The 19,651-nt window shown below is 30.4% G+C and overlaps 1 protein-coding gene across 1 annotated transcript in view; it reads left to right on the top strand.

The window, feature by feature from the left end:
• Window positions 1–19,651, top strand: part of LOC105619637 (proto-oncogene tyrosine-protein kinase receptor Ret) — a 56,310-nt gene that overhangs the window by 36,228 nt on the left and 431 nt on the right. The window contains exons 6-18 of the mRNA XM_012201158.1: window positions 309–489; window positions 607–704; window positions 4,375–4,643; window positions 5,130–5,321; window positions 6,875–7,041; window positions 7,488–7,682; window positions 8,130–8,232; window positions 10,820–10,988; window positions 14,806–15,113; window positions 16,667–16,868; window positions 17,151–17,280; window positions 17,724–17,925; window positions 19,042–19,220. Of these exons, the coding sequence (XP_012056548.1) occupies window positions 309–489; window positions 607–704; window positions 4,375–4,643; window positions 5,130–5,321; window positions 6,875–7,041; window positions 7,488–7,682; window positions 8,130–8,232; window positions 10,820–10,988; window positions 14,806–15,113; window positions 16,667–16,868; window positions 17,151–17,280; window positions 17,724–17,925; window positions 19,042–19,220 (2,395 nt within the window). The remainder of the gene's footprint in view (window positions 1–308; window positions 490–606; window positions 705–4,374; window positions 4,644–5,129; window positions 5,322–6,874; window positions 7,042–7,487; window positions 7,683–8,129; window positions 8,233–10,819; window positions 10,989–14,805; window positions 15,114–16,666; window positions 16,869–17,150; window positions 17,281–17,723; window positions 17,926–19,041; window positions 19,221–19,651) is intronic.

Below are 19,651 nucleotides of genomic sequence, written 5' to 3'. Positions count from 1 at the left end.
AATAAACGAAGGAGACTATATTTAGTCGAGAACGAATTTTAGTGCTTAATAATTTTATGTGAATTTTTACAATTTCCATTTCAAACAAACTGCGCATCTATTATTTATTGATTTTGAAACACAATCTTAAACTGAGGTAATATCGCAGATTAAACTAACAAGTAGTTTAATATTATTGATCTTAATAAGTATCTTTAAAATACTGTAAATAATTTATTGTGAAAAATATTACTTTAGGATTTGAATCAGAATCTTCCGAATTTCGTGCGAGCATCTTGTTTATTAATCCTATAAAATATTTATTTCAGGGTTATCAATTGGTAGATGAGAATTATTTAGTCCTGAAGGACGCCGATGCGGTGACTAGCAATCAGTATAGCGTTCGTCTGCTTGATGATACTTCCAAAGCTTTGAACATCACTTACAGCATTTTGCCGATTGAGCATCACATGCGTCCGGATCAAGTGCCTTCTACCGGCATTTTTCCCAGTAAGTATCGAACATTCATTCGAGCACCGTCCTCATTTCGCATTTTATATCAGTTGACAAATGCCACCGTGTATCTCCTGTATTCGTAATCGGAAACTCGTTATATATATTTTTCAGGGATTATTACAGAGAAGACGCTGCTACCGAAATCACCATATCGTGTAGTCCTTCAAGTCAAGGATGAGTCGCTTCTCGCAGGATACGGGGCAAATTCGGTGAGTCAGTATCGATTCTACGTCATCAACACTTATTGGCAAGATACTTGAAGTATTTGCTCCATTTGCAATGTGTCAAAGGACAGTGGCCAAGTTAACTTAAGAGCTGATTCCGAGCATGGTAGCATGTGATAGAGTAAAAGCCTAGTTCCTTAACTTTCCCCAATGCACTTTAAAGATCAGAACACTCCAAAGTGCTTCGTCTCTATAATTTCTCTGATAGTTAGAGACCTAGAAGAGTAGATATTTTATTTTACTTTGATTATATTCAAACAATTAATTTGAAAATCAGATTTTCATAGTATTTTTACAGAAATCTAATATTGGAAATCAATAAATTTATTATTGAAAGACAGTAATTAATTACTGTCTTTCTGTATTAAATTGGCCAAATTTCTTTAACAGTAACAAGACAAATACTAATATTAACCAAAAAGAACAATGTTCGCAATTTGCTATGATTCTGCTTCGAAAAAACATTTGTTAAACATTAATTGATGTATCAGAGAATCAAATCAGAGCTCTTCGTAATACACTAGCTATTCATTCTAAATGAACGAAGTACATGTGCAACGTGCCGCATTGGGAATCTATTGTTCGATTAAAAAAGTTCGCATCGATAAATTTCGCAATATCGGCAGAGGTCCGCCGATATCTCACCGCCGTATGTCATTTGTAAATGGCATTTGACAAAACTCGAGGCGAAAGTGCATGATTCCATATTTCTGATCCCATAATTCGTGAAGAGCTTGGTTTAATATATGAGAAGACTAAGATATCTATGATATCTCATAAAATCTACGATCTTACTTTACGTGAAACCGTGGAACTTTCATCCATGAAAGATTATTTCTATTTATTTACAGCAAGTACAAATCGCTCCGATAATCATGATGACTTCTGAAATTTAAATTTAATTGTTTACAACGTTTAATTGTTATAATAAAATTGCAATACTAGAATTTGCATATTATTAAACAACTTTTAATTTAAATTCTCTTATTATTATAGATTCTTTTTTAAAGTGCTCTTTTCGAAATTAAAGTATTTATCAATAATTTCTTAAGACTCGTCCTCACTGAAAGCAATCGGCATACTAGTTTTTTTCCCTTTATTTTGTAAGAAATAGAAGAAGAAGCCAGTATATTAAATGGCCGGCATGATCGGTTTCAGTAGGGACAAGTCTTTACTTATTCATTTCAAAACTAAATTAATTTCAACGCACTCTCCCAAAGGCATTCAATATTTGTATGAATACGAGCGTTCTCTCTTAAATGCAAATTTCCTCTCATTTCGGTCCACTCCCAATCGGTATAAAACGACATCGATCTAAGCTTGTATCGAGGAAGTTTGAAAGATAAGGACTCATTAATGGCCATTAGTCGTATGCCTTGCATTCGTAATCCTCGCTCCGCCGTATAATCGGAGGCCATTAAACAATTAGGTGGTGAAATCTCGCCTTGTTAGAGGTTCCTTGGGGTGCGGCATTGATTTCGTGGAGGCGGCTAATCGTGGATTAAATACCTACGCCATCTGAAATTGGCGTGTGGGTGTAAGTCACTTATTGCTCAGTTTTGTTTCGAATAATATGCGTTAATACGCGGTTCTCGATATTTTTCTTGACATCGAACGATGATCTTTCTAGAAATTTTTTTGTCCTCGGAAAAAAAAATCTTTGTTTGATCAAGATAATCTGACTGACTGTTCGATGTGTTGAAATTCGCAACGAAACTTGCGGAATTGCGACACAAAGCGCAATATGCACGAATAAATGCATTATTCGTGTAGAATGCGATTTCCAAATATTTTGTCTATAGTTTTTGATGAGAATGTTTAATCATTTAGGTATATCTTGCAAAATTTGTAATTAATTCACACCATTAAGTTAAATATCAAATAAAAAAGCTTAAATTTTGATGAATTTAAAATTGTTAGAGATTTTTATGAGTTTTCTAACATAATAGATTTAATTGCAAAATGATTTAATATAAAAAAAAACAAGCTAAATATATTACGTTGAAAAATAAGATTTTGATTTTGATAAAGAATGATAGATTTAAATGTCTCGATAGAAATATATGTAACGCTAAATAAATATATTGAGAAAAATTGTATTCATTTTTTATTACAAATTTACGGATGCATCAAGAAATCTTTAAATTCCGCTCGCACAATAGTGGCACATGTGTGGAACATATGTCACCCTGATACGTAATTGAAAAGAGGATAACGATTGTAGAATGGTATGCGAAAGCGATAATAATCGGATGGTATTCGTTCTAATTCGAGCCGTGCTCATCGTGCACCTTTAATGGATACTCTATATCATTCGCGCCGCGTACGACTAGCTGTTTAAATTGAAACCACGCGAGAAAATAAATCTTGACGCCGATATCCAAGCGACCTCAGCGACCTGCTCTTGATATATATTCCGTGACCCTTAAATCAGGCCATGTCTGAAGTATCGATGATCCTCTTGGGTAATCATGCCTTTTTTCACGAAACGCGATATCTTAACGCTAGTTGAATGTTAATCTTCAGCCATGGAAACACATCCTTCAAATTACTCTCATTATAAATATGCGTTGGGAATTATTGGATTTTCTCTTTTAGCTTTATTTCTTCTTAAATAAAGAATTAAAATATGTTTCTTAATATTTTATACATATATATAAAACACACAAAAATTTATATATATATATATATATAAAATTATACATATAATTTAATATTGAAAGAATTTTTTATGAAAATTAAGAAACATAATGGCATTATTGAATTATAAAAAAATTGCAGTAAGGATCTGTTCGTAATTCCTACGCGTTAAAGAAAAGATTGGTACACGTTTAAGTGCCAAGGAAGATTTTCCCACTATAACCGTTCCATGAGTATACCAAGAAATGGGCGATAAATTCTAATAAAGAGCGTCACGTAGCACCTGCGGTGGTCTTTAATATCGATTTTTTGCGAATCCTTCAAAGGATAAGATATTCTTTGAATCTCTTTCGAGATCCTTTCTAATCGTAAGAATTGTCTTAATCTCATTTCGTGTAACAATCCATTACACCCTAGATGTAATTTAAAAAAATCTATTTTTTAAATAATTACAATTTAATAATATTCAAAAAAAATAATTTAATCAGCATTTAAAAAATAATAATGTTATGTATATGAAAAAGTAATATATTAAAAATTATATACATAAATATATAAAAATTATATACATAAATATATATACATATATATATATAAAAAGTTACAGCGATAGGTAAAAAGAAAATGAGAAACTTATTTGGAGCAATTCAAAATAATAATAATTCTTCTCGTCTTTTTTTTTTGAGATTCTGTGAGAGTGAATCAATTCTCATATCATTAATTATTATGTATGCTTCTACTACAAGAAAAACTTCCAACTATACGAGTATTTTTACATGATTAAAAAAAATATTTAAAGAATTATACTCGCATCGATTATACTAATAGCATTATAAAACCTTATTTGATAAAAATGAAACAATAAATAAGTCAATTTAAGTAGAAACATTAATAAAAAATTATTGTAAATTGTTATATACAAATGAAAATAATATAATAAGTATATCTACATCATTTTTCTTCTTTTAAAATTTTATTTGGACAAGATCAATAATTCATAATGTCTTTTATTTAGGTAAATATCAGTATAACTTTGTCGGGGCCAGTACATCAAGCTTTAACAACTTCAACGCCGTCAACTGTCGCGACGTTCTCGTATCCGACGAATGTGAAGATAGCCCGGATTTCACCCAAATATCTACGCGTAGCGAAACCCACTACAAAACCGCATCCTTCGATAACTTTCGTCCTAAACGGCTCGGGTGCTTTCAACGTCACTCAACGGGACGGCATCATTTACGTGTCGGATGAAACTAAGCTACGCTCCGAGCCCAACACTGTTCAGTAAGTCTGACCGTCTCTTGTAAATAACTTGATATGCAAGAGTAAACTATTTCCAATAGTTAGATTAGCCATTTCTAGATAGGAAGAGTTAAAATGTTATTTGCGTTATTCCCGCAAATACTTCTACAGAACTTCTATAAGCAGTTACAACATTTTCTGTCGGTCGATTTCTTATAAATAAATCTGAACTAAAGGTATTTATATCTTTCAGATATTTTTATTAAAAAAGATCAATAAAATAAAACTTTAATAGTATACTTGATATTATATTCTTATCGCCTTATAATTAAGAATATACTTGCTGTCAGAATTTTTTAATTGATTTAATTAAATATTGCAAATTTATAAGCGCGTAAAATAATAAGGCCATTGGAGAAGATTTTTGTCTCTTGATTATGCCAAGTCGATGAATATCGACATTTCGCTCGTTCAGAATGAATCTTCTTGTCGCATGAGCATAATACAAAATATCGGTGTGTTCACTAGACTGAAATTAAGATGGATCGGAGCAGATGGTAACGCGACGACCAAAACGCTGCGAGTGAATCTAATTGATGTACCACAATCAAAGAACGGCACGTGTGGACAATCGGCTCAAGAGAATATGCGTACATGCGCAAATGCGGAAACGCGCGAGGAATGTGAAAAATCTTGTGGAATCGGCAGCGGAGTTTTGAGGTGTGTATCATCTATTTTTCCTCAAACTGAATGGATCCCTGTGAACAATCGTAATTCTTTCAAACGATAAGTAGGTATTACAAGAATCTTTAGTAGGAATTTTGTTTAAAAAAAACTCAATATATCGCGATTAAGGTAATTTATAATTTTCTTTTTTAAATATTATAATTAATATTAATAATCTTGATACAATAGTCATAAATAATGTATAATAAATATATATTATTAAAATGATCAAATATTGATTATATGTAAACAATTAGTAGAGCCTATAATGTTAATTATTATTCGGATTATAATTGATTTCAATTGTTGTAACTCGAAGATTATAAGATTTGCAGAACTTTTTATTGAGCAGTTTTTCTTTTATATACGACAGTAACTTTCTCTTTAATTTCCAAGCCTTATAAATTCATCATTAGTGAGTTTAACAGCAGAAACGCATTCCACAGAGTGCTTGCGTTCCATGTTGCATATCTTACTTTATAATTACACCTTTGTACTGGAAAATGCTGCATAATGCTATTTTTTTTGTTTCTTTTATGTATCAAGAATTTTGAAAATGTTCTTGTTCAAATCTTCATTTATAAAAATTTTAAATGAGAGCTACATTGCTTAAGAAAAAAATGCGAAAGCATTTAAATCATTACAGATTAATCAATTTCTAACAAAAACTATAATGAAAAATACTCTTGGTCGATGACGATCTTTTATACAAAGCAAATCTATTTTATATCGAACCCGCACTATCATTGTGTCTCGGAATCATTGTGTGATTTTCTATAATGAAATAAATGGGTCGTTACTTTCGTTCTTTTCTCCGGAAAAACGTCACATCGCCACGAGGCACAATTTCATCGTAACGACTATTTCGGATAGTAGTGCCAGGTTTGTGGCTCCTTCATCAAATTCCACTTGATTCACTCTCTATGTCCCTCTTGACAATTATCGTTAATCGACAATTTTCTGATATGATAAAAGATATTAATCGACGATTTTTTTTTATCCTTTCTTTCTTCTATTTTATTAAAAATAACACTAATAATTCTTTTTCACATTTTAATTTATTCCCTGCATTTAAAAAATACTTTTTTAGTATTATTTTTGAAAGAAGATTATTTGCTATTTTAAAAAATGATTAAAAAATTATTTCACATCATTTAATCCAGTACTACAATTTTTTTTTGTTTATATTTTATATATGATTTTATATATGATTTTTTTTTCTTTCTAATTATAGTTTTTTCATTGCCAAATTAGATTCATATAATTAACTTTTTGAAAATAAAAATAATTTTTTAATGAAATATTAATTGAATTTATTTGAAGAGACTAAATTTATGATAAATTTTATCAAACTTATGATTGAAAATGAATTTATTATTCATCATCATCATTTTCTTATCGTTTAATATGATTTGTATAATGGAAGTTATTCTTAATAATTCTGAGAAAGTAACTTGTATTGTAACTTTATCGAGTAACTTTATTGAATCTCTTTTTGTATGACTCTATTATAATTAAAAGAGCGTTAATAATGAATTTATGCGCAGCAAGGGTAATTTTACCGATCGATGCGTTTGGAGGAACGGCAATGCTACTCAAATGTCGGAATATTATTCCACTTGTTCTCCGAATTTGTCGTATTGCCCGGACAACGAATGCGACGAACTGGAACTCAACGTTCCACACATATGTCCGCAAGACTGCATCTCCGAATGTGAGTCGCATGTATTGTTTTGTTGATCGAATTAGTGCAGCCGGCCGTGTAAAAATGTTATCGATATGTGAGAAATCACTTTCATCATAGTATTATGAAAAATAAATAATCGAATAATAAATCATTTAAGAGGAAAAAAAAGAGAAAATTTCTTTCTAAAATGTTTTTAAAATTCAGAATCTCTAAATTTCTAAATATTCCTAAAACTAAAGATTTTGGATATATGTAGAAAAAATTCGAATATATAGAATCATGTTTTTCTTCAGTCTTGATATACAGTTTGCTTTCGGTTCCTTTCGTTCGAAAGATCTTCTATATAAAAGGATTTCGCGTTGTCGCAGTAACGTCTCGTCCAAAGAGCTTATTGAGCCATTGAAGAAGGATTACTATACTCGTCCTCGAGAAGCACTCGATTGATCTAAAAGTGGTTGTATTCGCGTTTTTAGCTGACGTCTTTCTCGCTCACATGAACAGCAACGGTCGCGGCATAAAGAGCGGCCTGAATATTTGCACCTGCAACGATCTACTGCAATGCACCTGCGGAATCTCCTTTTTACAACAAGGAAATAATGTACCTGAAACAACAAGGAAAGAACGAAAATTACAGGAAAATGAAGTTGTCATGTCAGGTGCACGCAAAGGTCAGTCATCTTATTTGCTATTTTTTTTTCCATAGAAATTATGTATCAGACAATATTAAGTCACAGACAAGAGTCATTGATAATTTAATCATAATTGTTACAATATTTATAGAAGTATTGAAGCTCGAAATTAAAAACTATGAAATAAATTATATTTTATTCAAATATGTCACATTATCACTGCACTTTCCTTAGGAAAAAGTGTTTCAATATTCACTAACTGATGATATTCAATAACTGATGATATTTCATCAGTAACTGATGAAATATTATCGGTTACTGAATAGTTAATCAGTATATTGAAACACTTTTTCTTAAGAGTTAGAACGCTTTTGGTTAAAAAATTAATTTACGTGATCTTTCCTCTTAATATTGCGGTTTTATATCAAAAAGTTTATTTTATATTCTATCAAACAGTATTAACCTTTGTCCTTTATGCTTCTGCAGCTTCTAGCGGACCATGTGGCTCCACGTGTATGATGGGTGTCATTGGAGCTAGTCTGTTTGTGTTGATCGTAATTGTGGGATCATTTGTTACGTGGAGATATAGGTAAGAAGCCAAATTAACAATTAATTATATAATTATATATAATTATAAAATGACAAAGTTATTTATCAATATGATTTCAAAAACGCAATATTATATAACTTCTTCTTATTATACAAAGATCCTTCTTGCACGAACAAATATTATACAATTTGCTTTTATATATGTATTATATATGTATTATATATGTATTATATTTATCATTTATTAGTAGATGAAAATTAAGGTAAAATTAATTTTAAGAAATATTAAAATTTGCTTGAAAAGATCTAATATTGTTAAGCTGTATCTAAGATAGTAGAATGTGACAATGTCTTATTAAAAGTCTTTTCGTTCACACGGGTCTTAAAAGGATTTAGTGAATCGCTTCTAGACTAGTGGCTTCCACAGAGTTATCAACTTGAATCTTATGTTTACAAGGAATTAAGGGAATTGCGAAGCTTATAGCAACGGGATTTGAACGGGTGGTTCATTTAATCTCAATCTTTCTGGGGTTATAATATATAAATATAAAACAAAGATGTAAAATTGTGATTAATGTATATTTATTAACAAAATGTCGTTCTTGAAAGCACGAGTTTAGGTAATCCATAAAATCTTTATTATCTGCAAGATAAATTCATTGCTTAGTTAATTCCGTTTAAAATTTCTGCGATGTAATTGATATATATTTCTTTGTATTATATATAACTAAAGATATATTTTAAGTTTTATAATTGATTTTGACTTTTTGACATTTATCAAAGAATTCATTGCAGAAATACAAATCGAGAGGATTTTTTACAAGAAGAAAGATATTTGTTTAACTCATTCAGATAAGATCGAATTCAAAAGTTTCTCGCAAAGCGCAAAGAGCGGAATTGAGAAAGTTTTAATGATATGTACGTTGCACTTTTTTTACATTCGCAGCTTGCAATCGGTTATTACCTTCACCTTCATCCCTTTTGTGAATTTTAAATAAATTTGATTTTGGTTATTTTATGTACGTGTTTTTTATCATTTTTTTTCGAAAATTTTGAACTAGAAGAAAATAAAATTAAATGTGTTTGACGTTCAACTTTTTTATCAAGGTAAATTTCTATTAAATTTGCGAGAGGTATTACGAACGCGCGCATACCTTGTATATGTAATTTAAATTCACAAGCCTGCATGTTATCTAAACTTTCGAATTTGGGTCAATGTCTACTAGAATTTCTCACTTAGGGTAACTAGTGACCACAATAGACTAACTTTTGCTAAGCTGCATTAATACATCTTTAAATAATTCGATCAAAACAAAAGGAGAAAAACGAAGCGTAGAGATATAAAATTATCATTAAATTCAAATTAACAATTATTTACGATAAAATTACGGTAAAATGATAATTTATTAGTAATTTTGATAAAATTTATTATTTTTTATAGTTTTATGTACAAATAGGTTTTATTTATATTTTTCACATTATATATTGCATAATATAAAACAATATTCTTCTAATATTCTCATCGAGAATATAAAAATCGCTGATAGAATAATAGGATTATTTTAAATCTAAACGTAAAATCTAAGTAATGTTAAATCTATTTTCAACATATGGTTCCTAGAGATTTGATATAGTTACCAAAAACTAGAAAACAAAGATGCAGATTAAAAATTCTAGCATTTTTTTAACATAATTTCTTGTTTTATTGTATATTTTAAAATCTAACTTTTTGAATTATTTAAAATTATTCTAACAATTTTATTTAGATATTTTGGCAGTAATGCAATTACAAAAAGATTATTTTATTTTTAATATATAATTATGTCTTTATTATAATAAAAATTGTCTTTAACAGTCTAATCATTAAAATAGCAAGCAAATAAATGAAAGTTTTATAAGTTTAATTATAAAGTAAAAAATATAAAAATACAAATTTAAAAATCAAAATATTTATAAAATAGTTCAAGATTATTGTACTTGTTACATTTTTTCAGAATCCTAATAAAAAAAAAACTTATTTGAAGTTCTTTTCATTTCAAGTTAGACTGTGTATCTAGTCTTTTAATTCTTTTATATTCAATATATAATAATTAACAAAAATAATATTACACATTAATATTATATATAGTATACAATATTATATTTGATATACAATATGTATTATATTGTATATCAATATGTAACATCGAAATGAAAATATGAATTAAATAAAGAGTTTTGAATTTAATAATTAAAGGCTAAATGCTTTTACATCAAATTATTTTATTTTTATAATTTTTTAACATTACCATTTTACAAGTCTCCAAAAATTACTGACTAATTTACCCTAATTTACTGAGTAAATTACTGTCAAATTTAGTTATTTTCATCTCTAATTAAGCGTACTTTATTTTATAGTAAAATATTTTTTTTATTGTTTTTTATTTAAAAATGTCAGTTTTATATTTAAATATACAATACATTATAATTAATAATTACTTGCGTATAAGTGTAAAATAATTTCCAGTGTCATAATTGATAATAGTACAGTTAGTTCAACTCCAATTATCCTATTTCACTCCACAAACCAAAATAGCTTCATAAGCCAACATAGCTCGTCTTCCGCATCGTGATGCTCTGCGTTCCAGAATGGCGGCGAAGGGTGCTCGACGGGAATGCAAACACAGGGTGGATGATGCGGCAAATGGTATTGGTATTTTGCCGTCCGACTACATCGATCGTGGCGATGGTCTCCTGATCGGTCTGGACACGTTCGCGGCGGCGAATCGTCATCTATTGTTACCTAAGGCATGCCCGGTAAGAAATTTTTTAACTCATTTGAAATATTTATCGATATTGTCCACTAGAAATAGAAGACTTACAATTAGCTGTTAAGAATGACATATAAATTATATATAATTATATGGACTTATTTCACTCTTGTACTGAAAAATCTTTAATTAAAATTTATTATAATTTTATTACAAGATTTCCATATCATAAAATCTTCTATTCCATGTCATAAAAAGTACTTACGTTTACAAAGAAAATATTTAATAATATTTATTTGATTATAAAGGTATGATAATTGATATAAGATACAACAGCAATTATTAAGTTCAAATTATAATAAATCCTAATTATATTCTGATCCTCGATATATTACTTGAATAGACATTATCTAAGATATAGAGTCTGCAAAGTTGCGGAAACTTTCTTATTACTTTAAATATTATCTAGCCACAGCAGACTTCTCAACGAATGATAAAAAGATAAAAAAGTTTTTTCATTCTTTAACAGTTCTTAAATAAAATTATTCTTAGTAATAAAATTATTCCGTAAGCCGCTTCCATCTAAATTATCACGTTTTTAAGTTAATGAATCTTGCAATTCGGTTTGCAAGTAAGTTTTCGGACATAATTCAAGCATTTGTTATTAAAAAGGAAATTATGTAGTTTAATATTAAATTTCATTTTTTAATTAATTATATATCTTCAATATTTTATTAATATAAAAGTATTTCTTTTCTACAAGTTTGTTTTCAAGATATACGTTTGTATTGCGCTTGAAAAAGAAAGTGCTAAAAATTAAACAAACCGAACGAATTATATATATAGATAACGTTAAATTCTTTTTCACATATGAATTCAAGAGAAGAAGCTTCTATTTTTCATTTTCTTTATTCATTTTTTCTAGTCACGTATACATATAATAAATAAAATAATCCGTTCGATATTTGTGCGAATAAAGCGATCATACAGTTTAATCTTTACCAAAGAGCTTTGCGTGACGGAAAATTTTTCCACTGGAAAATAAATTTCTCATTTTACTTATTTGTTTCTTTAATAAATTCTCTTCTCACGAGAGAAAAATCATAAAACCCTTTTCCACAGCTGTGTCTGCAACTGCACAACACGATCCGCAGACTTTTCCGTACAGTCGCCTTCCGCACGTGATACGTCGTACGTGCGTGCTCGCGTGTAGCGCGCATTCTTGTAATCCTGCAAGCAGCGTGCTAAAGCGCGTAAGCTCTTTCAGCTTTCCGCACGGAAAAGCGCGAGAGTTCTAGAGGGTTGGTTCTCGGAATCTAAACGCGTCTTAGAAACTCGGTCAAGCTTCGTAGTCTTCAAATTCGTCCGGGATATTTGTTTAGTAATAGCGCTGTTCGTGCTTGATCGCTCATCTCTTAGAATCACGTTAAATCGCGGAAAAAGATTTTTCCGTAAAATAGAAGTTGCGTATTCTTCGAGAGAATTAATTTTATTAAATCCTCTTGGAAAGATATAATGCCCCAGCTGATTACTAATGAGGGAATAAGAGAAATCGAGGTTGCTTCAATTTAAGGTTTCATTAAAATTTTGAAGGAAATCTTCTAAGAGCCTTGGGCATCTTTCAGAATATAATACTTTGCGAATTTTGCAAATTATATATCAGGGAATCATATCAGGGGATCATGGAAGATGAAATTCATTCGCATTTTATTATTTCTCGGAAATAAAAGCCGATAGTTTTTCATTTTGTCATTTTTCTCACCATTGCTTTTCTGTGTCCCAGGCGATCGCGTGTTTTCGCCCTGCAATCGTGGATACGTTCTTGGCACGTAGAGACCTGTAATTTACTTTGAATGCACAGGAATCTTAACTAGTCTGCACTCACTTCTCAGTTACAAAAACTTTTTAGCATCACTCTTATTTGTTCCGAGAGTTACACCGAAATTAAAGTTCGATTCCCGCATCTGGGAACAATTTCTAAAATCGTTTGTCGTAATTAACAATGTTTGAAATTATAAGGGTCGCCGGATTTTTTTTACAGAAGACCATCAAGATCTTCTTAAAATACAAAGTATTTTACTTTAAGCGAATTCTTCTTTTATATAAATAATAAAAAAGATCTGGTTAATAAAAACTTTTTATCTTTAAAATGGATGCAAATTTATTGCGTTATATTTCCTTCAAATACCACAATAGCAAAAAAGCTGAAAATATGCAAACAAAGAAATGCAAAATATATATTTCTCAGGTAAAATAATAGAATTTAATAAAATATACATCTTATATAATTCATTATTTTTGTGCAATATTACATTTTAAATTAATGAAGTAATATTTATTGCATAATCTTTTTTCTGTTCTTTTTTTTAAATAAAAAAGACAAACAGATATTTTCCATTGCTTGAAGCATCCACAATTGAATGAAAGAACGATAAAAATATCAATGAAAAAAAGACAAACGAAGCCGTGAAATGTTGGTGGAAAGAATTCACGATATTTCTATTCTTTGCAAGGCGTTCTTGAAACGACACTAGCGAGATAAAGTCTTTTATTCAATAAAGACGAAACGAAGTCGGATCGGCTCTAACATGGCGTATGCAGCTCAGTGAACAGTGAGTTTGCGGAGTAAACCTTTTTTGACACACACGCGAATTCATCGAGAGAGCACTTTTACATCATACAAATTACGTTATCAGTCTTTAGAATAAAATGATTTTATAATTAGACTTTGATCAAGGAATAAATTAATCTGCTTCAATTAATTCCCTCGTCTAAAATAGACACTACGCAGCTTTATCTGCTACTAAATTGCTTACTCGCAGTATGTCCTAATCATATTTAGCTTCTTGTTTACAACAGATGTGATTTTCTCAACAAGCTTACTTAAAAATTGTTAAATTGAAAAAATCGAAACTAAAACCATATTATTTTACAGCAATAAACTCTCTATGAGTTTTCACTTTAGTAAAAAATAACTAATCCTTTTAGAAGAAAATTCTTCGGAGAACAACGCGGTAATATCATTTGAAATACCACAGAATTAACACGTTACAAAATTTACATATTAAAAGTACATTGAGTTTCTTTCTAAAATAATTCTACATGTCACATTATCAGAAGAAATCTACTGAGCTTGATTCTTTGCAATATAAAACAGAATGCAAAAAAATCCATTTCTTCATATTTTCTAAATACAATCTCAGTTCACAAATAATTAAGATTAATTTCTACAATTGGTAGATATTAAAATCATGTTTCATTCTTCTTGATCAAAGGGATCTTGTAACAAAATTCTCAATGGATAATATGTACGCAGATACTAATTCAAAGTGATTATTAATTCGTGGAGGTATTTCTTATTAACTACATGATCCTATTATCATTCTTGAATCGTCGTTTAATTGGGTAACCACTCGCATCCTTTGCAAAGCAATTTGTGCGAAATAATGCCGAACAGATATCGTCTGACACGAATTTGGAAACATGTTCCAGCGAGGCGTAACACTGGATTAGAGAGAGTACAGCTCTTATCGTAACAAGCTCGAAAGGATTTATTAATCGTACATGCATTCTCCATCTTCAGAATTTCTCAAATTGTATTACACGTGTAATTGCAAAGAAAACAATTAAAATAAGAGTGATTGAAATTAGATAATAAATTAGTATCACCTATATTAATGTAAATAGATCATGCTTACAAAACACAAATGTCAAAATGTTAGCTTATGATTAAAAGTTTCTTTATAACTTCAAGAAGAAAATTTGAAATTGTTATCTGTTTCTATCTCTTTCTCGAACATGCAGTAAAATATGAAATTGATTGCAAATGTATCTAACGTCCGAATTTTTGCGTGGAATTTCAGCCGGATCCAAAATGGGAATTTCCCCGGTCGCTTCTGAAGATCGAACAGGTGTTGGGCGAGGGTGAATTCGGGCGCGTTTTGCGCGCTAAAGCTATGAACATCGGCGGAATTCCTGGTCCCACGACTGTCGCAGTGAAGACTCTGAAGGAAGACGCGTGTACCTCCGAACTAGCAGATCTGCTGTCCGAGTATCAACTTCTGAAGGAGGCGCAACATCCGAACGTGATTCGATTATTAGGTGCTTGCACGACCCCGCAAGGCGCGCCTGTCTACCTCATCATCGAATTCGCCGAATTTGGTTCTTTACGGTAAGTGCGCGCTGTGATATATTCGACCGCCGCTGTCTTGATGCTATTTATGACCTCTCCGTTTCACGAGCTTCTGGTCTTATCGATAAAAGTCCTGCTGGTTGGAAGCTGGATTGACGCAATTCGTGCGTCTTGCTTCGAAATTGAATTTAACTCAGATAATTCTATCTTTTATTGTGTATGAATAACGCAATTTTCCAAGATTAAATTAGAAATTGTATACTGTTTGATTTTATATTTTTGTCATTTGCAAATTTTTTATTTTAAAAATGTAATAAATATATGACTATATAATTTACATAAAGTATTATGAATATAAAAAATATACATCCTCTATAAAACTTTATAAAACTTTATATAAATTATATAGTCAAACATTTATTATATTTTTAAAATACAAAATTTGCAAATGACAAAACATCAAATCATCAACCTTCGAGATTTTAATATTTCCTTAAAAATTAAATAATATAGATATTAAATAATGTAGAATAGATTTTTTTGTGTCATGTATGCTCAAGTATTTTGGATCGAGCGAAGGAGATCCCATTCTTTAGTCACTTATTTTTTGGTTTTCACTTTTTGAATTTCTTCTTTTCTCGGAGTATATCATATAGTTTTCTCTATTAAGATGCCAAACGTGAATGCCTTACCCAACTGAATTGTTAATTACAATGTTGCCATAATGATGTTGGCATAATTAACGACATGATGCACTTGGCGTGAAGTACTGATATCTTTCATGCCACAACCATCAGTGAGAAATAAAAACGAACACATACATATTTCTAACTCCTTTATTATAAAGAACTAAAAAGATTTTTTACAAAAAATTATCAAACTTCCACATGTTACCAAACTAAATTCTCACATGATCATCTTTGGGAATTCGTTAACATGAAAATTTAATAATTTTTTGTAAGAAATTTTTTCAATTGTTCTTTCTAAAAATGTTAGAAAAATGTGTGTTCGCTTTTATTTCTCATCATTTTAAAATGAAGATTAATGTTCGTGTACATCCTAATACAATAAATATATTTAAAAATCTAGCAAAGGACTTAGATAAATGTACGTATTATTCCAAAAAGCTAAAAAGAAAATTTTCCCTTTGTTAAATGTAAAGAAATGAATAAATAGCGCGCGGATATTAATGCTTGGTATTCGTCTGGTATTTTCATTGTCTCGTATAGTCGAGTGATAACATCAAAAGTCGAGCAGTTTTGTCTTCTATTTATGCCAACAATAGTTCTATATATATGTATATATGTGTACGTTTAAATGACATTGCGCAATGCGACCGACTTATAAACGCGGAAATAACTCTGAGAATTTATCGTGATGCGAAATTCCACCACATGGAATTCCGTCACTGTCAGAGGTAAACAACCTTTGCAAAACCAGTTGCTCTCGGTAATTAAATTTTTCCGCGGATGCGATGCCTGGAGCTCCATCACCGTCCTGACAATAAGTTTCTCAGAAATGGATGGATTATTGACCACCAATTTCTCAGATAATGCTTACGGTGTATGGGATAAATTTACACGAAATTTCAGTAATTATCTGAGGCGCAGTCGACACTTGGAGTCGGAGAATAGAATACCCGCACCGACGTCTCTCCTTTCCACTTCGCCGATCAACGTCAGTGAGGAATCGCAATGTAGCGATAATGCATTGAACTATACCATAACGCCGCGCGATATTCTCTCGTTCGCCTGGCAAATAAGCAAAGGAATGACATATCTCGCTGATATTAAGGTAATATCATTTCAAAATATTCATAAAGTTATTTGGATTTTTTTCCAAATTACTGAACTTATTAGAAATATCTAAACTAAAAATGATTAAAATATATTATATAATAGAATTAACTGAAAATTAGTAATAGAATGATAGTATTCAAATTGGCTTTCCTTGCAATTTGGTTAGTGAAACTTAACAATATGTGATTGCAACTTTCTGGAAGTCAAAGTCGTGAAATGTTTCAAATGGACTCGGTCAAGTAATTAGCAATTAATCAAAGTTTCCTCTGCACTGTAGTTGGTGCATCGGGATCTTGCGGCGAGAAATGTTTTGCTCGCAACCGGTAAGGTCTGCAAGATCTCGGACTTCGGGCTAACTCGTGATGTATATGAGGACGATGCGTATTTAAAGCGAAGCAAAGGACGAGGTAAGATCATCCATTAATTAATAATCTGTAAAACTTATAGACTTTCCGTTACATTCTCTCATTATTGAAGCAAACGTAGCAAATTATAGCAATATTTTAAATCAATTATTATTAGTTAAATTCATTTCCGATAATGAGAATTACAATTAACAAACATAATATCAAAAAAATATCAAATCAATCTTATAAAGTATAATTTTATTTCACATAACAATGACAAATCTACGTCATTAGACAAAAAGTGTCGTAATTTAGTATTGAAAAGTGCAATTTTGCGAGGCGGGGACAATATTTTAACAAGTTTAATCCTAACGATTCTAATTCAACCACGACGGAATAAATCCGGTCGTAATTCTTTCGGGTGTATTTACGAGAAAAACATCTTTAATGAATCGCACGAGTCTGCTTCACGTTATCCAAGGTTTTACGGTTCATGCCTGTAGTGCCTGTAAAATGGATGGCGCCGGAATCCCTGGCCGACCATGTGTATACCAGCAAATCGGATGTTTGGAGCTTCGGCGTGCTCCTGTGGGAGTTGGTCACGTTAGGAGCGTCTCCATATCCTGGAGTCGACGTACATAATCTCTACAATTTACTAAAGGCCGGCTATCGTATGGAGAAGCCGTCTAATTGCTCCCAACAGCTGTAAGTGCTTAATTCTCTTCAGTGATTTAGAGCGTTAAACATTCATTAATCTTAAAGATCATCAATTTTAAATCCACTTAGAAATTTAGTGACATTTATTAAATAAAATCTGCTTCTTGTAATTGTCTTTTATGTGAAAATTACTTTTGCTAATTCACTTCAACATAACTATTTCTTTTCGTAATTGTGTGTCTTTGTATACCTATTAAAATTATTCTTTGTTATTATTATCTTCCTTCTCACTCTTTTTCTTTTTTTTCCTACATTCTTTCTAGTTGTCTTTTTAGAAAATTATAATTTATGTTCTTTAAAACTCGGCTTTTTCCAAGTTCTAACTGAAAGTTAATCATGCTGATCTGTTCAAAACTATATTGTTTGAATCAATAATAAAAAGCTCTAAAAATAAAAAACATTCACAAAATAAACACACTAACAAATGAAGTCATTAATTATCAGAAAAAAATTTGTAATATTAAAATATTAATAAAAACAGGAATTACATTTTGGGTCATATAGACACAGATCAACAACAAAATTAATTCAGTTGACTGACTAACACAGATAAAAATCAAAGGGCTTAGGACTGCGTGTAACTTATACGATATTCATAATTACGAGGGACTCGTGCGTAATTATCACAGGAAATTTTCATGATTATATTAGCGTGACTTCATATCACATGTGAAATTCATTTATTTTCTGTGAAGATTAGATCTATACTGCGAAGTCAGCCTCATATGTTGTGTATATATACAAATTACTAACAAATTACTAAATTAATAACATAGTTCCAAAACCAGTAATATGAAAGAAAATAAAGGGATAGGGAAAGTAATAAATAGCAGTAAACAAAAATATGGCTGAATCTTTGAACGTGATGTGAAAACACACATCTTTTTCAATTAAACTATTATTAAAAGTTATACTTTTAAAAAAGTATTGGAAAAATGTCAATAGTTAAAATAAAGTAGGTCAACTATTTCTGCTCGTCATAAAGCTCGTCGTAAAAGTATATTCTCTCTTGCGCGCAAACAGAAGACGAAAATCATTTCCTATCTTTTATAACCTCGTCTAAGGAAAGCTTCGGTTTGATTGTAACAAGTGATATTTTTTCAGGTACAAGTTGATGGTGTCATGTTGGCATCAAGAGCCCGGTATGCGACCATCATTCAAGGAATTAACTAGTCATTGGGAACGTATGCTAGAGGATGGTGTCGAATATCTCGATCTTAATCCACGAACCGTCCATAATCAAGCCTACTTTGCATCTCTACAAGCTTTGGACAGCGCGAGTGGTAAATAAAATAAATCGATTTGAAATATCGTCTATAAATAATTGTTATCACCTTTGATATTTTTAATTAATTCAGAGGTAAGAAATTTCTGGATTTTAGCAGTTTTAAATTATTTCCAAATGCTATTATTCTCAACCTCATTCAATTATTATCAAAAATTATTTAATGATTTCAGATAATATGATTTCAAATCTTTAATCTTTAACTATTGCCGTAAAAAGATGTTACACTTCTAACGTCATGGATCCACTAAACTCTTATTTTTAAAAAACTAATTATATTTTTATTAATATAATTTTTTATTGATATAAACTCATTAATCTTTGTCGATCTGAAAACATTTTTATCATATCTTTTCGATGTTTAAGCCCTTATTTAACTATATTTTACAAGCATGATAGACCCACGACACCAGTTAATAAATAAAGGAT

This window comes from Atta cephalotes (genome assembly GCF_000143395.1).
Source record: "Atta cephalotes unplaced genomic scaffold scaffold00022, whole genome shotgun sequence".
In the NCBI taxonomy this organism is placed as follows: domain Eukaryota; kingdom Metazoa; phylum Arthropoda; class Insecta; order Hymenoptera; family Formicidae; genus Atta; species Atta cephalotes.
Note: the sequence above shows the minus strand (reverse complement) of the source record. Positions and strands in the feature narration are given on the sequence as shown.